Here is a 21,062-nt window from a genome sequence, read left to right as displayed (position 1 = left end):
TATCATCTTGAAAGAAAGGTGCTATTATCCTTTTAGCACTACATATGGCCATTGTCGTAGTTAAAGGCTAAGTAACTTGCAGTCATTGACATGTCTCCTTTGTCGTTATTCATGTCCACAAGCGCCGGGGTGCAAAGAACAAAGCTATGAATCTGAATGCCTTCTCATGCAATCCATAGCTCCTAGACTTTTTAAGACCCCTAACTCACTTCTTGTAGAAGCCCCTGGTTTCTACCAGGACTCCTATTCGAATATTCTACCAAATATTCTACGATCGAAATTTGACATTTCGCTTCTCTAACTCTTATATATTTCATCATGGCTGAGCAGTGGTGGCACTTTTTACATAACAAGCTGTACAGCCAACCATGGACGCATCATAGTTTCACAGGTGCCAAACCCACCATCTGGACAGAGCATTTAAACCCTACATCGATGGAGAAATCAGCGACGGGGCAGAATGGCATACAATCCGGAACTCCACATGTAACCAATTTCAATATAGCTGCTAGTCAGCTCAAGAATCCACAGGACAGCGACAACATATCAGATGTGCCACCGGCGGAGGAATCATCTATTTCGTGGCTGGAGAAGCATAGAGATAGCTTTGTCCAGGTTAAGCGATCGGGCGCGGTTCATCGCCATAGGCCGAGTGTACAGAGACCGAAGGCGGGGAGCACGGAGGAGGTAAGACAGAAGCAGAGGCGGAACACGCTGGATCGTCTGCTTGATCTTGATAATGGAGCGGTTTCGCCTGGGGCGCAGGACGAGCGGGATGTACAACACGGTAGGGATGTTCTAGGGCCGATGAGCCAGTGGCGGAATCGGGTATACCGCGTGCGTAAACGGGTAGGCGATTTCCTCGGGCGTGCCGGCGCCATGGTGTATCCGGCCTCGGGAGTGGAGGGGAAGCAACTGGATACCTTGGAGGCGGAAATCGACCAAGCCGAGCAGCAGCAGCAGCAGCAAGTTGGCGAGAGCGAGCCGGTCCAGTACCCTAACCTGAGCGGCGAACTAGCCAAACTCGGAGAAGCCACTCCCGCTAACGACCAAGCCCAAGAGCACCAGGAGGAGGCCAACAACAACAACAACAACAACAACAACAACAATAACAGTGATAACACCACGCACCAGATCCCAGAGAGTCTCCTCGTAGAACTCCTCGGGGAGCAACAGGCCAGACTCCTCGAGGAAAGACTACAGCGTCTCAGGGGAGAAGACACGGAAGACGTCGCGCCTAGCAACGACGACAATGCCGATGCGCCGGCCGCATCAACACCACTACCTCCACCACTACCTCCACCTCCACCATCTAAACCCCCCAGTCCAAAACCCTTCCACATCAGCCACGTAGCACACCTAGCGCCCTCATACATCGCAGCGCAGCAATCGCGCCAGAGAGCCCTGCGCCGTAAAGCCCAAGCCCAAGCCCAAGCCCCTACCCCTCCCCTCCCCTCTTCTTCTTCTTCTTCTCCGCCCCTCCCGCAGAAACCTCCTCGTCGCGGAACGGGGGGCCCCAACACCACCACCACCACCACCAGCAGAAACAGCAATAGACAAAACAACACCTCTCAGCCGCGTGTATCCGCACCGCCCCTGTGGGAAGGCGCCAGAGGGTCTAGGGAGATCTGGTTTGGCGTCGGGCCTGGGACTGGGCGGGACGTGGGCGGGCGGAGGGGGCAGGGGAGGCGGGTTTAGGGGGTTGGGGGTTGGGGGTTGGGGGGCTTGGGTTTAAACAGCAAGATGATTTAGGTATGTAGTTAGTTGGATTGGGGTGGTAGAAGGTATTCTTGGGTCTGTGTCAGCGCATTTGTTATTCTTGTCTATACTGAAAGTAAAGTGATTAATTATATTATCCAATTATGAATAATTTACGTACCTCCTAATATTATAAACTATCAACTATACACTATGCCAATATCAATACGCTTTACAGTGAAGGTTCGCCAGTTTACTTACTACTCGGCTATCCTATCTTTTAAATAATATTATGTACTAACCTAGCCTTCTAGCAGCCCCTTTTCAGCCACGAGCCCCTTTTCAAGGACTATATCATCACAACGACTATATCCTACTTATGTCAAATTAAACAGCCCACCATACCAATAACTTTGACATTCAATAAAAAAGCGCATATATCCAAAACCTAACCTTAGCTAGTTTGGTTGACTTCTCCTATCAAAACGTTACGATACACATAAGAGTTATGACAACCGCGTTGTGAGTCTATTCGTGTATACATTAGTTACAATCAGCTACAAAGAACATTATCAAAATGAAAAACGTGTAAGTCAGTTATTAGCAGGCTTCTCGTCACTGTAGATCGTTTTATTAAAAGTAAGTTGATTGAGTCAAACGTTGTTTTCATTGTTAATGTATTTTTGTTATTTACAAGCTGCCTTATAGCAGGTTTCTCTGTTATTATAACTGTATCCGTATTGGCAAGGAAGCTTAAGAATATCTTGACTGCTTCGGCTCTGTACGTTCTTACTTTGCCGTGAGTAGAAGGTGCTTGGGGTAGGTGTGAGTTGAATCTTCAACTCAATCGTAACTTTCACATGCGATGACATGTGATCAAGCCACTCGTTTGATTCCGGGGTGTCGTTGGATTCAATGAATATAATATGTCGATCAGATAGCGTCGTCTCGGCCAATGCGTCGTCTCAGCTAATTCGATGTGGTGGTGATCTCCAATGTGTATTAAGGCAATGTGGTAAGTATTTCACGGCACCAATTAATTTTTCAAAATAACAATGGTAGTTGTTTCAACCGTTACTTTTTCTTCTTGTTTAGTTGAGGCCGGGGCGTGCTGATCTTTCAGCTTCTTAATCTCTTTTCCAGATTCTGTCAAAGCTACTAGTTGGACTCTCAGTGGGCTAGGTCGGAAAGTCCCGACTCATCATCATCGGTAGCGTGCTTCCTAGAGCTTCTTGTGGCTCTTCTGTTAGGCGGGCAGACGTGAGAAAAAATAAAGACGATGCGCTAGTTATTCTTTTAAAGGAGTATATAGTAAGAATTGTATTGGTGGCCCGAAGGCCTCTGGCAGGAGTGAAGCTACCAAATGTTGGGAGCCGTAATCATGATGAACTTGATGTATTGGAAAGGATACGCACCGATGTACGACAAATGGCATGCTTTAAGCCAGAATCCAATTCGACCATTTCCAGACCGCGTGGCGCAAGCATCATCGGGTAGGCTAACTCGTTAAGCAGCCAGTTCTTCCAACATATAGTTGGAGCGTAATTGCAGTCTCCGACGCTGATAAAAATATTTTCTCAGATAAAACTCCGGACGAATTCGATTTCGGCCGGCCCGTTCATACACTCAGGGAAAACGAAGCCGCGAACCAAGCTACCCCGGGTCCAATGAGGTTTGCGGCTACGGGAAATAATGATGCTAGTCTGCAAGTCGAAAGGCGCCGTTATATATCCACTGTTGTTGTTACTGATGAATAGCGGTAGCTGTCGAGGATCTCCGAGAAACATGAATAGCTTGGCTATACGAAAGAATAAATGCACATAATAGTAGTAAGCTCTCTCAGGCGCGTGTTCTCGTCCATGATGACCAACGTGGTCTGGAACTCGTTTCTGAAAAAGGTCTCCTGGCCGGCGGCCGGGGTGGTGAAGATGACCTGTGTCTCCTGCAGCGGCATTGCGGTTAATGCCACTGCGTGTTGAGGTTGGATAAGTAAACTGCCATTATCGTCTGTTATGGCGATGAATGTATAAATATAGATTAGTATCGGTAGGAGTGTTTAGGGTTTGGAACGAGTTCGTCTATATATTTAGTTGACCTTTTCACCCGTTCTTATCACTTCTCGTCATGGAGAGTTGGTGCCGTTCCTGTCTCTAATGCAGGAGCGGGCTCTGGCGTTGGTGTATTTGACTTCTCTACTTCTTGCTCATCAAGATCTGTGCGCTCGAGCGACGATAGGTGAGCCGGGAGGCGATGCAATGCTAAATCTACCGTCGTGCTGTCTCTATGTCCTCGTACCATAGGCCAGTACTCGTTGAACCCATCGATCTCGAACCGACCAGTCCGAAAACAACCACGGTGAACCGCTTCAAACAGGGCGTCGTAGTCGAATGTGTCCTCTGCGACATATACCCCGGGCTCGCGGATATCTCCGCGCCCTGGCACTTTGTTGATCCCATTGTTAATAGCCCATCGCACCCATTGCCTTGGTAGTGGAATTTGCGCTGTTAGATACCGATACACGGACTGCAACTGGCCATTTGGATGGAAGAAGCGCGTGTCTAACGGCGGCGCCACTGGTCTCACCCGGATAGGCTCTGTTTTAGTTTGGACTGCGGGCATTTCCTTTTCTCGGGCGTCGTCCTCTTCTCTCTTCTTCTCTCCCCCATGGGCTGTTATCGCCTCTGCAGGCCTCTGCAGGCCTCTGCAGCCCTCCCTCGTGCATAATGCCTAGCTCTACCTCTGGGCCCTCAATGATTGCAGCAGCTTGACTCAAGATATGAGCCGCAGTGTGGCGAGCGGTGCGGATTGCCCTGTAGATAATCATTCGGTTGGTAGCAAGGACGGCGTGCTGTTGGGGGGCATGATGTCTGGCTGCAAGGTTATGTTGGGGGGTTGTTAGGTCAAGGAAGACCCCAGGGTGAGTCTCAGCGCCAGGTGAATTTTGTGCTGACTGTGCTGAAGTGACTTGCTGATGATATCCCTCTTTTCGAGCCTGGATGAAGATGTCTTTATTTTCCTCTAACCAGGCATCAAGAGCCTCACTGGTTGGCAATGCAGCAGCACCATATTTGCTATTTCCACTTTGTTAGCTACGCAGCCATATGGTTTTTTATTCGTGAGCTTCGATCCTTATTGGGGGATATTGTGTTGCAGGGCGAAGCGCGAAATGGGGATTGTTGTGGACCAAGTGAATAGAAAGTGATTTTGGTGTAAGGGGGGGGGTGAACTGAAAGTAATGGTCATAGAGTAAGTAGTAGATAGGTACCTAAGGCGGTGAGGTAGTTGCTTGGTGCTCGGCAACTGGTCTGAATATAGTAGTGGGGAAGGAAAGAAAATAATCATGGGTGACAACTTACTCTGCATGCTCAAATAGAGACTTAGTTAGCATTATTGTGTTCAAGTCGTTGCTACTTCGACCCTTAGCAGAAACCTGGTTAGAAGGGTTGGTTGCCGGTATAGTAAAGAATACTACTGGCAACGGTTGTTTTAACTTGGTTGCCAAGCTGCGACGGTGAATCACAGTCTTAGGAGGGGGAGAATGCGGGCGGAAGGGATCGGTCCTCTTGAACGAATCCGTTAGTTTCTGACGTTTTGAAGAAGGTTCTTCGACGGACTGATTGGTCTCCGGTTGTGTCTGTATTGGAACCTGTTGTGCTGCGGCTTCTAGTTTAGCCTTGCGTTTTCTAGTGAGAGGAGGCATAGTGAATTTAATAGTGGGTTTAAAATGGCTTAAGAGAAGCGTAATGTTTGTGAAAAGAGTTGCCTGGAGGCGAGAAGGTTGATGATCTTGTTTAAGTAAGGTGTCTGTCTCTTTTGTTGACGAAGGTTGAAGATAAAAACTAAATTGTGCGAGGGTTGAGAGAGGAAGAAAAAAAGGTTGAATTGGTGGTGGGAGAGTTGGCTTTATGTATTATTTGGAAGGAGGTTTGGGAAAGAACGACCGCTTAATACAAAGTCTAAAGTTGTAAGGTAATGAGTTAATAAGCAGGGTAGTAACAATGTGGACTAAGCAACGCGTTGAGTAGATCGTGACACACGTTGTACTTAGGCAGTTGCGTGGCAGCAAGAGAATATAAGGTTTGTCTTCGTTGTGACTTCCTAACCTATACGTAAGGTTGGTATTGATGTACCAAAATACTTGTGTTACATGTATTATCATGTTATGTGCCTGAGGTTCATCACAGAATACTGACAGACAGTCTAGATTCATATATTACTAAGGTACCTTATATGCCTGATATTCGTAGCAAAGTCAGTTAGTTCTTTAGTTGGCAGTTAGTAACTAACGCTTATAAGTTACCTAGTTATATGTAACTGAGTTGATAATTAATCCGAATTTAATATCAAAAGTTCCTTCATTGAATAGCATTCGTATACTTTAACTAGACTCTTTAGTAGTACCCATTACAAGAGAAAGCCATGACGCAAGACAGGAGACTCCAAACACACCTAGTACTACAGAGTCCAGATGAAAGGAGGTCTTGACGAGCCGCCTTATTCAACTGTGTACTACGTATGACTCAGTCACGACTTTGTATTGCTTACCACTACTCTTCTTACAACGTACATGTCAGACTCGTAATGTTGCCGTTGAAGAATATATACTATTCAATTATACTTTCAGGTAATTATCAAGTACCTATACAAGCCATGAGCAAGAGATCAAACAACCCCTATAAAATACGAGTTGTATGCCAAGTAAGCACATATCGTATAATGATGCTGTTGCGAAGTATCTCTTAATAACAGAAGCAACCTGGAATATCTATGTACTTTCCCGGATAATAGGTACACTTCAATGACATAGAGGTGAGGTTGAGAAAGAGAGTCTTGGGTCTAGGTTTAAGATACATACCTGATATAGTGTCACAAAGCAGACAATCAATGTTTAAAAGAGCAGATAGTTAGGATAGTTTCTTAGGATAATGGGACTTGCAAGGTGTCACCTCCCTCAACAACTTCGTAGTAGTTATTAAATCAGCGATGCTTAACGAAAGCCTTTTCCTATTCAATTTTGAAATTGGAAGAGAAAACACCGGCTTGTCAGAAGGGGGTTGTGATCATTCACGAGAAGACATCAAAATACCGACGTAGTTTCATGGTTCCGCGAATAGGGTAATATCTCACGAGCGATATGAACAGACCAATAATGGTAGCAGAGCCATCTAATTCATCTATCTCGTGACTTTTAGACCAGCTGTTCGTACAGGGGTATGTCCTCTCAATATTCCGTATCTAGTAGGCTTGCTCGACATCGTGATCAATTATTTTATTTTATTCCCCCGTTTAATCGTCACCACCACCTAGACCGGGTGCTCCCACTTGTTGCGCCTTCTTCGCGCTACAGATATCGTCAACTCTTAGTAAGAGACAGGCAGCCTAAAATAATAGTCAGTAAAGCGTTCTAAGCGGATTTAAGCGGAATAATCATGGTAAAACTTACTTCTATGGCGGTCTTGATGCTCTGGAGCTTGATAGCCTCAGGCTCCCAGATGCCATACTCCTGCATGTCCACGATTGATCCCGTATCCCCATTAATACCCCACGAGCTCTTGCCTTCTGCTTGCTTAGCACGAAGCTCGGTGAGAACTCTCACGGGGCTAGCACCAGCATTCTGCACTAACGTCCGGGGAATGACTTCTAGGGCCTCGGCAACTGCCTTGTATGGCCATTGCTGTACGCCTTCGATATTCCTTGCTAGTTGGTTCAAGCGTACCGAGACCGCCATCTCCGTAGCTCCACCACCTGGTGACAGTCTGGGGTAGAACATAACGTTCCGAGCTACTCCCATAGCGTCTTGGAGGTTTCGTTCGATCTCGTTCAAGATATCTTTGGAAGGGCCTCGAAGTAAAACTGTGCATGCCTTGGGGGATTTGCACTTGGTAAGGAAGGTGAAGTATTCATCGCCAATCTTCTCGATTTCGAATAGTCCACACTTGGTTCCGATATCCGACTCCTGGAGATCATCTACCCTGTTCACGATAGTCGCACCGGTTGCGCGAGCTATTCTGTTGTTGTCTGTCTTTCGAACTCTACGCAACGCGGTGACATTCGCTTTCACGAAGTAGTGTTGCGCGAGATCCGACACACCCTTCTCCGTAATGACTAGGTCAGGCTTGAAGGCTAGAATAGACTCGCACATGGACTTAACCTGCTCCTCTTCAATCTGTAGAATACGGTTCCAGTCCTCCTCTTTCGTGATTTCAATATTAGTTTGAGATTCACCCTTCTTGTACTCCAACGGGCAGTCGAGAAGAAGGATTCTGGGGTTCTCGATCTTCCTTCGCATCTTGGGGTGAGTAATATCCTTGTTGAGCATCACACCGTCCAAGACTCTGCTATCCTCGATCTCTCCACCTGGAACCTTCTCCACGCGGGCATATCGCTTAATATCGACTTCTTGCTTGCCATTTCCTGCCTCCCAAGTGACTGTCCGGACAGCATTAAGAGCTAAACCGCACATCAAATCTGACCACCTCGAAACGAACTTGGTGCCGATAGAAGAAGAGATTAGGCCAAACATGGCCTTGTCGTCGTTGACATCGATAGGTAAGGAGATCTCGTCGATGATCTCTAGCGCATCCTTAAGAGCGTGTTTGAGGGCGGAAATGATAACGACCGGGTGTATATTTCGCTCTAGTTGTGGGAGGGCGTGTGCTAGAATCTCACCGGCTGGCATATATATAGTCAGCCCCACGAACATACTTTCTACTACTTATCATATTACTAACCCAGGATAATGACCGTCGTGGTACCGTCGCCAACTTCCTCGTCTTGTGTTCTGCTAAGTTCGATCATGCTCTTCGCAGCGGGATGTGACACTTCGATTTCTCGTAGGATAGCGTGGCCATCGTTAGTGAGGACGATACCACCCATAGGATCTAACAGCATCTTCAGCATAGCCTTGGGACCGAGACATGATCGAATAATATCGGCAACGCTAGAGCTGGGTTTAGCGACGGAAGTTTGAAGTTTGAAGTTTGAACAAGGCAAAGGGAAACATACGTCTTCGCGGCAGCGATGTTAGACATCTGAGCTTTTCGTCCAGTCTGTCTATCACCACTTTGGGTGTCTAGGTTGGGAATAGTTAGTACTTATTTCCCACATTTTGCCCAAGCTTAGCTCATGGAGGGGCTCACTCATAACCAAAACGGGAGCCTGCATGTTGAAAGAGGTGCTCTGGCGTGATGTTTGGATTTCGGTGCTATTAAATTAAAACAGAGTAAAATACACTTGATATCGACTCGCACCAGTAGTAAAAACGTAGAATTCCCGGTGAAAAGTGGCGTATCGCGAAGCTTGTCCTTCTTGATATTGAAGGTGTTTATCGCCTAGAAATTTTGGAAGCTCCCCCGCGGGAAATGGAAAAGTTATTTCACCGTGCATGAGATCCACCTAAACTTAGGTACCTAGGTAGGCACTAAGGTTACACGACCACTATGTATGTACATATGAGGTATGTATGTATGTATGTACATATCTTGTCTTAGGTCATGGCTCTATTAGAACCTTAGTAGCCTATCTGCCTGGTACCTACGTACCTTTCTGAGTATTCTGTGTGCAAATACCTACACACATGCACTTTAATTCAACGTCATGTGGGAATTCATACTGGAAATACAATAGGTTATCGGCGTATTAACTATATAATATCACACATTTCGCATATTATGGTCTCGTCTATGTATGTTGGCATACGAGCCCAAGGTGAAGACCTCTCCTGGCCCACAAGCGCATTACAACTAGATGCGAGGGGATAGCAGTAGAACCCAAGCGAAATATCAAAGACGGCTCTAGCAGACAAGAACGCAGACAGAATACATCGAGAAATATCCTACTATTTACATAATGAAGCATTTCTCTTTATATATCAAGCCGAGATTCTGCTTTGATAATAGCTCACTATAGAGGCACGAGGTCTCTCTTTCTACAGAGTACGAAGAAGGGCACCAAAACTTATAATCCTAGAAACATATTGTCCTAGTTTGCTTGAGATGCATAACTATAAGTCTTCGGCTGGATATGTTTTAGCCCAGGTAGGATACAATTCGTGAGATCTGCTATAAACGTTGTCGACCGTGAGAAAGGCAGAACTTTCGCCGTAGACATGTCTATTCGACAGAGAATCTTAGAAGTTGATTTGCCTCGTCGTACCTAATATACACATCTTGCATCTCATGTTACGTAGTTAGGATGTGTCGAAGAAGCCATGTCTTCTCTTCATAACCCAACCAAATGAAATATACGTCAATCAGTATGGGGGCAACCCAGCCCGTCCAAGTCAAGTTTTCGTGTTCGCCTCATATTGAATGGACTAGGAAACCTTAGAACACCTCAACAAGTCAGCTCCTGCTAAGGGAGAAAATAAGGAGAAAAAAAGGAGAGAAAAGGATGGTGGTCTGGAAACCTTGACGCTCGGCTTAGAGATATCCTCTCCAAACAATAGGAGCTGGGCATCCACCAAGAAAGAGGACAGCTATAATAACCAGAAACACAATATCAAGAGGCCTGATCTTAAATAATATGTTAGCACGGGGACTATATTCTATACTATGATGAAACCTACTAAAACGAACGCATCCTCCCACCGGCAATATTTCGATCGTTGTGATAATCCAACTATCTCAATGTAACTTCAGAGCATCCCATATCACTAGGTTAGCTCCCAAAGTAACGCCTAACACCATCGGCCGGAAAGAAGGGGGGAAAAAACCATCAGGCCACAACAGCAAATCCACGCGTCGTCGGCAGACGAGTCGACGATTCCAACCCGACATCTGCCGGTTCCGGTTCCGGTTCCGACACGATCATAAACGTTCGACGCTGCACGATTCGGTATGCATACCTACCTACCTACCTACCTACACATCCACGACTTTCCAACAGAAACCCCAGCTACCTAGGCGGCAATAATAGCATTCCAAGTTTATACCTTAGGCACGGCACCCAAGCTACCTATGTATTATAACTTCGACACTACCTAACCTACCCCAAGAGGATTGATTCGCAATGACCAGACTAGATGCACGCCACCCGTCAAAAGCAACACAACAACAACAAAGTGATGACCTGACCTCCAAGTATGTAAGACCAGCGTAGCATCCTCCCATCGCCCATCGCCCATCGCCCATCGCCCGGACCCAGCGATCTCGGACGCGAGCTCGGACGCGAGCTCGCGCCACACCCGACAAGCAGCACGGCAAGGTGCATAGGCGACCGGTCGCCTGACTTGCTAACGCCTAGGTTAGCCAGGTCCCCTCCGCGCGGTGCAGCATACCTAACCTGACCTGACCTGACCTAGCATGCCTACCTAGGTACCTAGAGTACGCGATTTGTTACCGTACAGTGCCGGTGCCGGGAAACGGCATCGACAGACAGCGCGGAGTAGCCCATTCATCTACTGTGTGAGATAAGTCCCGATCGCGATTCGGGTGGCTGCTGGTCCTGCCCTCTCGATGGGCGCGTTGCCGGCGTATCACAGACAGACAGACAGACAGACAGGCAGGCACATTTACCCGTTTAGAAGACAGAGCGAAGCCGTGTTCCTGCCACGCTATCTCATGCAGACCGCTGCGCCAACCAGCTCCGAGCATTGCCATAGTTCGGAGCGCACAAGTCACACGCTGCCCACTCAGTTCAGAACTAGTTCCTTCAAGGGTTTCCCAATAAGGGTACCCATCGTAGGAATGGCATTGACGCAGGGCGGCCTGGATCCCGTGTCGCATATACTCAGCTCGCAGATAGTTGCTCAATCGAAAAAAAAAAAAAAAATCCCCCCGCGCTTCGTTGGTTAGCTAGCTCCTTACCGTTTCTATAGGTGCTTTTCCAACACCACAGCATGGCCTGATTATGGCAATCCTTCGAGATTTTAGGCGCCGATTGAAGACTTGCAACGGCCCATAGTGGTAGGGTATTATGCTCCTTGCACGCTACCCGGGTCTGCCTCTCACTGTGCGGACTTCCCTGTGGCTATACCTGGGTAGTCGGATTGTTATCGTGCCATTGAAATAAAGTGGCAAGACCAACTCTCGTAGGCTTCTTGGATACTTGTCATACATAGTTTGCTATTTCCAGTGCATGAAGGCTAATGTGTTTTAGGTACATACTGCATTCTTCGGCAGCGTGATTCCGTACTTGGAACAGGGCTTTGCTCACGGACATTTACAACGGCTTGACACATTAGATACGATATGGCCTCCCTTTCTCGGAAGGGTACAGTGCCGTGTTACTAGCGGTACCTTTGGGTTGGAGATGACTCCTATCCGGTGGAATGGGAGGAGCAACGCGAGGAACTTTCCCGTGTGATCTCCTGCGTGCCAGCCGGGCGGTAATGGGCTAGTTTTCTCCTGGGGCCAATCCCATTGCAAAGCCCGAAATTAGGCGCCATTCAGACGGTAGGAAGAATCTTCGGCACCGACATTAATATCTCGGGATTGGCATGTTTTTTGCTAGGGATCTGAAGCCATCACCCGCCCTTTCGGGCCCTGAGTAGGTAGCCGCTGAGGCAAGGGATTCGGGCAACGGTAATGCGTGGCGTTAACGTCCCATCAGAAATATGCCTTGTACAATCCAAGTCTTAATGAGTGGGCGCTATTAGTAACCGTTAGGACGTTCCCCAAGCTTTGCCATGCAGCCACAGGTCTATAAGAAATTAAAACCGTTGCGTTGGTGCGGGGAGGCCAATGAGAGGATGATGTAAGACCCTACCATGTTATTAGGCCACTTTGTAATACGCACGGTAAGCCACGTTTGTAGCTTGATGTGTTAACTCAACAATGGTGTGCCCGTAAACCAAGACATTGTGCGCCTAGGTATGTATGCGACAAGGTATCGTAGCCACGTTGGAAATAACGGGCAGGTAGATGTCATGGAGATGGGCGTTGTGACCACCAGTGGCGGACAACGTTGCAGTTCTCCATGTTCGAGAACACGAAGATTCTTCTTGAAAAAAAGCAAGCGATGCAGTGCATAGATAGGTAGTTGCATATAGACTAGAGCCGCCAGTTAACATAAAGGTTCCTAACCTAGAGCTTTGACTTTCTGGCGTTATTTCCTGCCACCGGCCTAGGACTCTATTCTTATGCAACGAATAGCATCACGGCATCTCGATCCTACGGAATATTGAAATAGGAATCTATCTAATATATAATATAGTTTAGGCGCTATATCTATGTGCAGAGCATGATGCATATAAAATACCATGTCGTCTATCAATTTAATAATAAGGTATCGAGCAGGCAGGGCGCTCGATCGACACAGGGCAATGGCGGGCCTAGGATAAAGGTGTAACAGTCTGTTTCGCCTTATCACGCCTTATGCCGGTCCTGCATGTTCCTTAACATGCTACAATGAACGTGACGACTTGCTCCCGAGGTTAGAGCGGGCGGCGTAGCAACGGCGACGGGAATGAGACGGTTTGCGAAAAGGAACTAAGCAATAGTTTCACAAGAAGGGCGATCACCGGCCATGTAGTAGAGATTGCGTGCAGTGAGGCAGTATAATATTGCAATCCGCACGGCAAGCTGCGCGAGGCATACGTAGATTATCGTTACTGGCCATCCCACTTCCCATACCCACGGCAGACATGGAATTTTTATATAGTCACACTGCACTCGCAGTGTGACCAGTAATCGCCGGCATAGGCAATAGTCAGCGTATCTATTCGTATAGGCCTACAGTGCATAGTAGACGTATGTAACCACGGCTGGATGGAAGTTATTGTGCAACATGACGTGTCGTCTCTCCGGTAGGCTCGTGTGTACCTATCTATTCTAACCGTTAGGCCCCTAGCCTTTGGATAGTGACCAACGCTTTCGGGCTTGCCTCTCGATGGACTCCTGTGCTGCTATGCAGTCTAGAAAGGCCGAGGGCTCGGGGTCGACGGAAACAAGAGGTTAATACGAAGACCGCATTAGGCCGCTAGACATGCAACGAATTGCCTTATTAAGTCGACGTTATGGGAAGCTCGGCTTGCACCGTAGAGCGGATGATGCGACAAGCCGAAGCTTGTGGATAGGATTGAAACAGCTTTAGAGCTCTGAAAGCTGTGAAAACTGTATGATCGCCGTGGTAGATCACGACAGACCAGGTTTCAACCATCGGCCTGGGACCGATCTATCAACCAAAACACACCTCGTAATCCGTGATTCGTCGGTATATGGGTAGGATTGCAAAAGTTCGCAGAATTCAACACTCTGATGCGGCTGACGACAACTTTTGCAGGGTTAGTGCAAGGTTGGGAATCCTCATCTTCTCATTTTCTCATTTTGGAAGGGGAAAGAAGGCTGAAGGTTTGACAGTAATGCAACTGTTGATATGCATAGGTACTCTACATATGTAATACATGTAGTGTAGTGTATGTAGTGTATTAGGTAGGTATGTACGTAGTGGATACCTACATATGCCAAGAGTATAAAATGCGGGGGTTTGGTTTGATCTACGAGTTCCACAATTTCGATTATATAACCAAAGAACAAAAATGTAAAAACGATGGTTATACAACTATTTACCTAGGGGAAGTCGAGATTACCAGAGTCGATAAACAACTTTATAATTTATAGAGATGCATGTGTATCAATGTTGTGATATCGTATAACAACGTCACAACATTTACAACCGTTTTAATTTATATAACTTCAAGCTTATCTCCAGCATAGATTCACAACATAAAATAGAGCATAGCGAGGCTGTCACTTTTCCGGACATCCGACAACCATCGCGTACATGCATCATGTATATTAACCTGCATCGTAAACGTCCATTTCAAGTCTAGCCTACCGAGGCACTGGCATGACGAGTCATAGTAGGTATGTAGAGTATTAAATTCAATACCTGATAGATAAACCCGTATATATAGTTATATAGCTACCCCCGTACGGATGCTCAAGCTGCACTACTATGCCGTCTATATGTAGGTATGTATAAGAGAACTGGACATTGCACAAACATATATTAATCAACTAACTAGGTTAACTGTTCAGTACTCCATGTTGGTAGTTTAGTTTAGAGCTTATCTTACAAATGACAATGCCGTGTAACCAAGACCCAGGCTTTGTTGAACACTTAGTCTAGTTGGAAGCAATACGCGAGGAGATTTTCCTTTGCACAACCGAACCTCTGCGTATACCTATCTATCTTCTTGGCGCAACTCAGATGAAAATTAAGCGATTCAAAAGAACCTATCGACGATAACGCTAATTGCCATCGTGAGACTTCATTTCTTTACATAGTACGTCTCTTTAACTAAGAGACAGGCTCGGACTTGGTCCCATCGTCTAGCAACCCCAGAAAGCGCTAAACAAGCGCACGTGGTATGGAAAAAGGTGAGGTAGTTATAAGAACTTTGTTAGATAGGTTATGTACCTATGTACCTGCCTAAGGTACGTATCTTCTCGGGATCGTTTAGGTAAGTAGCAGGGGCTGCCCGTTGGCAGTTTTAGCCCCTTATTTCGGGCCGTACTATGCTATGTATGTATGTACAATACAAGGTAAGTTCAAACATCCCTATTAACGGTACCTAGTTAAGCAATCTATAACTAATCTATATAGCCCACAATTTCTTAAGATCTCCTCTAGCTTGATTAGTGATCAGTGAAGATTCTAGTCTACCTATGCCCATGTTCGCAAACGTGAAAAATCAATTGATGAAATCTTCATACCCTGGGGTCTGCGACAGGGGCAGGGGGGTACCTTTGCTCTGTACATACATAGTATGTACCGTGGTCGGCGATGCTTTTCTGATTTGGTCCAATTCCCGATGCGAGAACCAGGATTAATCCTCGGTTACCAACAACCTTAGGTACATAGGAGTGGGAAAGGGGAGAAAGAGAAAGTAAAGTCTGGGGTTGCTATGTAGGAATTCCGCCTTTTCGTTCTACCTAGTTACGCGAATCCGAATGTTTCGCAATGAGGTCCTTAGTCATCGCGCCATTTCAGACTTCGATCGCCTCTTCAACACAAAATATATTGAAGCATATCACGATGAATACACACCATTTTAGTTCAAGTCGCCCACTATCTACATGGGGAAAATTCACCTTGGTTCTCGTCTCTCACGGCTAATTACTTACTTCTAGGCATGGCAAGCCCGAATGGTGATAAAAGTGATCTACGGGGTATTTCTAAGCATCGTCAGTAAACGGCATATGCGCCTTGCTCTAACGGGCTTATCTTTGAGGGTCCGAGATAATGAATAGCCAAGATCAGTTTAAGGCTTATCGCACGATCGTTAATATGTATATACCCAGGGGTGAAGGCATCGTCAATACTCCTGCAGCCCTGTTCTCTAACAGCTCCTAAATCATACTAGTAGTCTCTAGCTGCCGGTCCCGTATCCTTATTATTCAGCTGCACTACATACTACGTAAACTAGATTATGTTACATATTTCTTTCCAGATCCTGCTTAGCCACATAGAACCCTTAGGACTTCCCGTTGGGAGCATGGGTTCCTACCGTGGGTCCTTGGAATGTCTTCTCGCGTGGCTATAGTGTAATGTACCGTACGTCGTAGCACTAGAAAGAAGCATGGGTAATACGCCTCTTGGGATTTTGAAAAACATGGGATCTTAATACACTAAAGTTTCCAATATCATCCATCATGTTATGGCCGTGCCGCGCGATGCGGATCGTTACTCATGTGACTGATTTTCTCTGCGGTAAGCTGCCTGAATCACACCTCATCGAAACGTCATTGAATCCTGCATTCTCCTGCTGGCCTTAGTGATATGGCCAATCTTACCTGCAAGGCACCCAAAATGGATTGCATAGTCTAAAACTCGGGACTAGTTCAGGGTGCATAGTCTGACAATACTAGCCCGGTATCTCTCCATAACCTTGGCCCCTTAGACTCTTATGGGTTTTGCAACTAGCCGTTCCTGCATGATGATCCTGCAATAGCCGAACTGCTATTCATCTCCGAGCTGGATGACAATATCTCGTCTCGACTCATTAACCAGAGCCTTCCTGGGAATGATGCTACTCCAGCAGTAAGCAGTTCAAGGTTCTAGCCCAGCCCGGCCCGGCCCATATTTACCTCTTAGTAATTTCAATAATGATACCACGCAGAATCTCGACCTCGACCCGACTGGATGGGAAGCACTGCTTATTGGACGTTTAACGAGCGCTTTGTGGCCTAAGCCTTTGTTCGACCGCATCTGGAAGAAGCCCTAAAACTGTCAGGATTTCGTCGAGCAGACGACGCTTCTAGGACCATAAATCAACAGTTTTAGTTCTAGCCTGAACTAAATCGTAGTAGTTTGGTACGGTCTTGATTTCGTAGGAACCAATCGTCCCATTATACATCGACACACCTAATCTCCAGCCCTAACGAACTAGACCACGATAGGTATTAGGTTCGGTTCCAGCACCCTAAGAAGTGGCAGTACTGTAGGGTGTGCGTAGTAGAATAGTTGCTGACCATGGAGAGCGGACCCAGCGCTCTGGATATCCAAAGGGAGATCAACTATAGACTCGGCGTCCACGTTTTCTTCCGTTCCAAATCAAGAGCCTCTTACGTGAGGAAGATACTAGCAGCCAGGGTTATAAGTTAGCTAGCCGCGTTTTCGTCTCCCTTGCGTTCAAAATCTCGGGCGTTGACGAGTTGGATTCCAAAGCCCGTAGTCTCGTGGGTCACGAGCAAGCGCTGAGTGTAGAATAGCGGCGGGATACTGCTAGTGCTGCTCGTAATAATTCTTTGTAGGATCGACCGCCTGGTCTACCTACCTGCGAACATATTATCAGTTTCTAATATCAGGGAAGATCGGAGGAGGCTGAATGGATCGATGGCGATCAACAGATTGTCGAGGAAGTCCCTATTTTTCAGACCCTAGATGCCTAGGAACGCTTAGGCCCCTGATCCAGGGTTAGCGCGATGAGAATCGCTTACTATTAGCTTACAAAATATGAAGATACATACATAGTAGACCTGGTTAGTTAGGTAAGGATACAGGCAGACAGGTAAGGATAAACCTCGCAAAAGATATCCTCGAGGGCCGATGTATCTTGCCGCATCGCAGCCGTGCGCTCACGGGCTCATCGCGTCCCGTCCCTTCTACTAATGGCTCCTTTTACCTTAGCCTCGGATTTGGGAACGTCCGAATAATCGCGATGCTCCAGAACTAGGGGGAATTTGCGAACTACCATCTCAGCCAGCGAAACCCGCTTGACGTCGATCGTTTCATTACACAACCTTTACAGAGATAAAACTCGGAGGCAACGGACATCATGTCCTCTAAAAGAGGTTAATGACCAACCATTAAATGACCATTATCGCACAATTTCCCAGCAGTTAGGATCCGAACGACCATACTCTCTTGGCTATAACGCGTTCCTCGCCGCTTATTGGACACCTTAACAGGAACCCGCTGTTCATGCCCACGTTTCTCTGCCGACTTTGTTGGGCTTGGCATCTCGCTTGTAAAAATGGAAATGTGATAAGTGATTATCTGGAGGGAGCGCCGACCAATCAGAGACGAGATTGCTTGCATTCCCTTTGGAAGAGAAGGGTATTCTCGGGATTGACAAAACTGACACGGCTGAATAGCCGGATTTGGATCGGGATATTAGACGCATTTAAGAATGAGAATGAGAATGATATGTACTAACGTACTAACGTCAATTTAGATACCATGGAACAATGACGAAATGTTTAAGCGTGGGGGTCAGATAATTAGGAGTCACTGGCGCATATATCGACATCCTTTTGAATTACTGTGCGGGCCGAGTGTGCTTCATCTTCAGCACCCTCTCCGGTCCCGTTTCGGTTTGCCCGTCTCGACGCCCAGGCCAGGCCTGCTAGCTGCTAGCTGCTAGCCTGTCAGCCTTTCAGGTTGTTGGTTATCACCAGGTGTTCGCATACATAACTCATGTACGAGATATGTGATATGTATTTTCCGAACCCCTTCTTTTTTTTCTCCACTCGTCCCTGGCCGCAGATGGGTGAGATGCAACAAGATGCAATGAGATACCCAAAAAATTGGGGAATAACGGCAAATATTCGGAATAGATAGGACAACCAAGCCACGTTTCTGCCTCTCCTCCGTGTGTATTGTACAATACTAAAAGTCGTTAAGTCGCAGCCAGCCGCGTGCTACACTGTTTCGTCAGCGTCCAAGACAATACCCCCTTGCTATTCGCAAGTGACCTAGCTTTACGGGGTTACCTACCTGATATAACAAGGCCTGCTTCTGCACATGTGAAATCGATGTTACCCCAGCGAATCGCTAGGCTTCCCTGTAAGTCGGTTAAAGAAAGTGAGCTTCTAAGCAATAAACAAGCCTGCTCTTAGCTTCATAATACACATACATCGTTTAGCATTCATATTGCGCCATGGGCTGAGGGTAAGCAACACAAGTAGTTAATTAATTTACTTCATCTTATGTTTATGAGCTACAAAAGACCTGATGATCATGAGCAAGACGCTAAGAATCAAACAACATCAAGAGCTCGGGCTTAGCGTACCTAAATAGAATAGACCTAAATAGAATAGACTAGACAATGGTCTTCTTGATAGAACGATTCAAGTGTACGATGCCTACCGAGATAAACCAGATCTGGGTGGATAGACTAATGTGACCGAATCGCGGGCGAACGTCCCACTCACACTTTACGCAGCATGTACATACATATGTCTCTATGTCTCCATCTATCCTATCTTCTACGTACCCACCCATCTTTTAATAGTTTCAGATATTCCACATGCTCGCATGCCTATGTATTCATATGGAAGAGATAAACATATCAAGGCAAGACACAGACATCCCACGCGGACCCCCATCATAGTTTTCAAAGTCGAATTATCCCGTGGGACTAGCAGGGCCAGGGCGAGAGCACAAAGACATCAAGAGCTCATGAGACGAGGGGGTTATATTCCAATTCAGGTAATACGCAGCTGTATAACTACACCCGGGGTAACAATATACGTTGCTATGTTAGGTATGTTTGCGCATATAATGGTACCTAGAGACGTCGTCTAAGCCTTCCAGGCCTCCAGTATTGAGTACCATTCGCGCGAGCGCCTGCTGCGCAGCAAAATGCATTTCGACTAGGTACAATCAATTACATCGTGATTACGACATGCGATAGGCACGCGATAGACATGCTCTCCAATGCAGATATACTTTTATACTTGTAAATATCCAACCCGAGCAGCATGTTTCTACATTTTAAAGACGACAAGCCAGCGATAGCCTCGTTGTGGGACTTGATTCTGACGCTTTCGAGATCGTCAAGATCAACGTGCTAGTATAAGTGATATCAACGCATCTAGACGTCTAATAGGCTTCTTTTTGTTACTAGACACGTATATTCGTAGAAATCGCCTGGCTAGCACCATTTACCAAAAATCGCCGCGATTTCTGAAAAGGGTTGAGATTTGTCGGTTGCGTGGAAATCGTGTGCCTTGTAGCATACCTCTGCAGATCCAGGGTCGTTCAAAGACGATAGTGCCTTTAGATTCGGCTGTCGATAACCCTTTGCTGGGCGTACAGGAATACCTAGGTAGGTATGTATGTCTCCATGAAGGCAAGTCGCGTTGGAGCACGACAAGGTTAGTACATGCTATCAGGTGGCGATCCAGAGACGACGAGAAAGAGTGTGGCTCGCCCCTCGCACTCTGCAGCTCCTAGGTCGACAGTCAACGACGAATAGTGGCTGTCGACTGGGAACATTTGGACCAATTTGCTCAAGTTGCTGCAAGAACCTGCAGGAGATTCCCCCGCCTTTCGATGCAGGTCAAATCCCATTCGGCCTAGCGTCCCGTCATTGGCTGCCACACAAGATGAGCCTTCACCAGCTAGGCGTAAATCGACCATCCTAGACCACTGCGGTGCTGCCTGTCTATCCTCAATGGGACCGCTTGGCCTTGGATTGCTAGAGAGAATATAGCCACGACGAGCTGGAGTTTTGATCTGCGTAACAGATTTTTTTTCTCTCTTTGCAAAAGCTCCAACTCCAACCTCTAAGGAGCTGGTGCGTGTGAGGTTTGTTAGTTAACGGCCTCTTCTTTTTCTCCGCGCCCAATAGCTATCTTCAGTCCTGAATCTTCCCCAGAGGCTACGCTGCTACTTGTAGATCTACCGTAGCGCCGGAGCCTTCGTAAGTATATGGGTGCTGGTGTTCTTTGTATACTGGACCCCGAGGGCAAGGGGAAATGCTACGGAGAGCTGACGGCATGAACATCATGCATCCCAAGCGACCAGTATACTACTATGATGTAGAGCATGGAGATGTCAGCTGCCATCCTAATTGGATCACTGGCAGGTAGGCCAAGTTAATAGAGTATCAATGTCTCTTTCAGGTAACCCGTGATGATGATGATAACGAAGGGGTCCCCCCATTCCAGTCCTTCCCCGTGATCCATCGGAAG

General features: G+C 46.8%; 3 protein-coding genes across 3 annotated transcripts; 1 reads left to right on the top strand and 2 right to left on the bottom strand.

Annotated features, from left to right (window-relative positions):
• Positions 1-235: 235 nt before the first annotated feature.
• F4813DRAFT_396338 (uncharacterized protein) lies at positions 236-1,698 on the top strand (the record flags this gene model as incomplete). The annotated part of the gene is made up of 1 exon (XM_049247815.1): positions 236-1,698. Exon 1 carries the CDS (start codon positions 319-321, stop codon positions 1,696-1,698), a length of 1,380 nt encoding a protein of 459 aa, XP_049099420.1. The 5' UTR covers positions 236-318.
• A 2,112-nt stretch (positions 1,699-3,810) lies between these two features.
• On the bottom strand, positions 3,811-5,398 carry F4813DRAFT_389631 (uncharacterized protein; the record flags this gene model as incomplete). The annotated part of the gene is made up of 3 exons (XM_049246870.1): positions 3,811-4,389; positions 4,436-4,769; positions 5,055-5,398. 3 exons carry the CDS (start codon positions 5,396-5,398, stop codon positions 3,811-3,813), a joined length of 1,257 nt encoding a protein of 418 aa, XP_049099419.1.
• A 1,391-nt stretch (positions 5,399-6,789) lies between these two features.
• Positions 6,790-9,018, bottom strand: F4813DRAFT_360027 (T-complex protein 1). The gene is made up of 5 exons (XM_049243385.1): positions 8,838-9,018; positions 8,704-8,770; positions 8,430-8,638; positions 7,142-8,370; positions 6,790-7,077 (listed from the first exon to the last, which is right to left on the bottom strand). Exons 1-5 carry the CDS (start codon positions 8,860-8,862, stop codon positions 6,985-6,987), a joined length of 1,623 nt encoding a protein of 540 aa, XP_049099418.1. The 5' UTR covers positions 8,863-9,018; the 3' UTR covers positions 6,790-6,984.
• Between the last annotated feature and the right edge of the window lie 12,044 nt (positions 9,019-21,062).

This window comes from Daldinia decipiens, assembly GCF_022478715.1.
Source record: "Daldinia decipiens strain CBS 113046 unplaced genomic scaffold F4813scaffold_17, whole genome shotgun sequence".
NCBI classification, from domain to species: Eukaryota; Fungi; Ascomycota; class Sordariomycetes; order Xylariales; family Hypoxylaceae; genus Daldinia; species Daldinia decipiens.
This window is presented reverse-complemented; position numbering and strand designations above follow the sequence as displayed.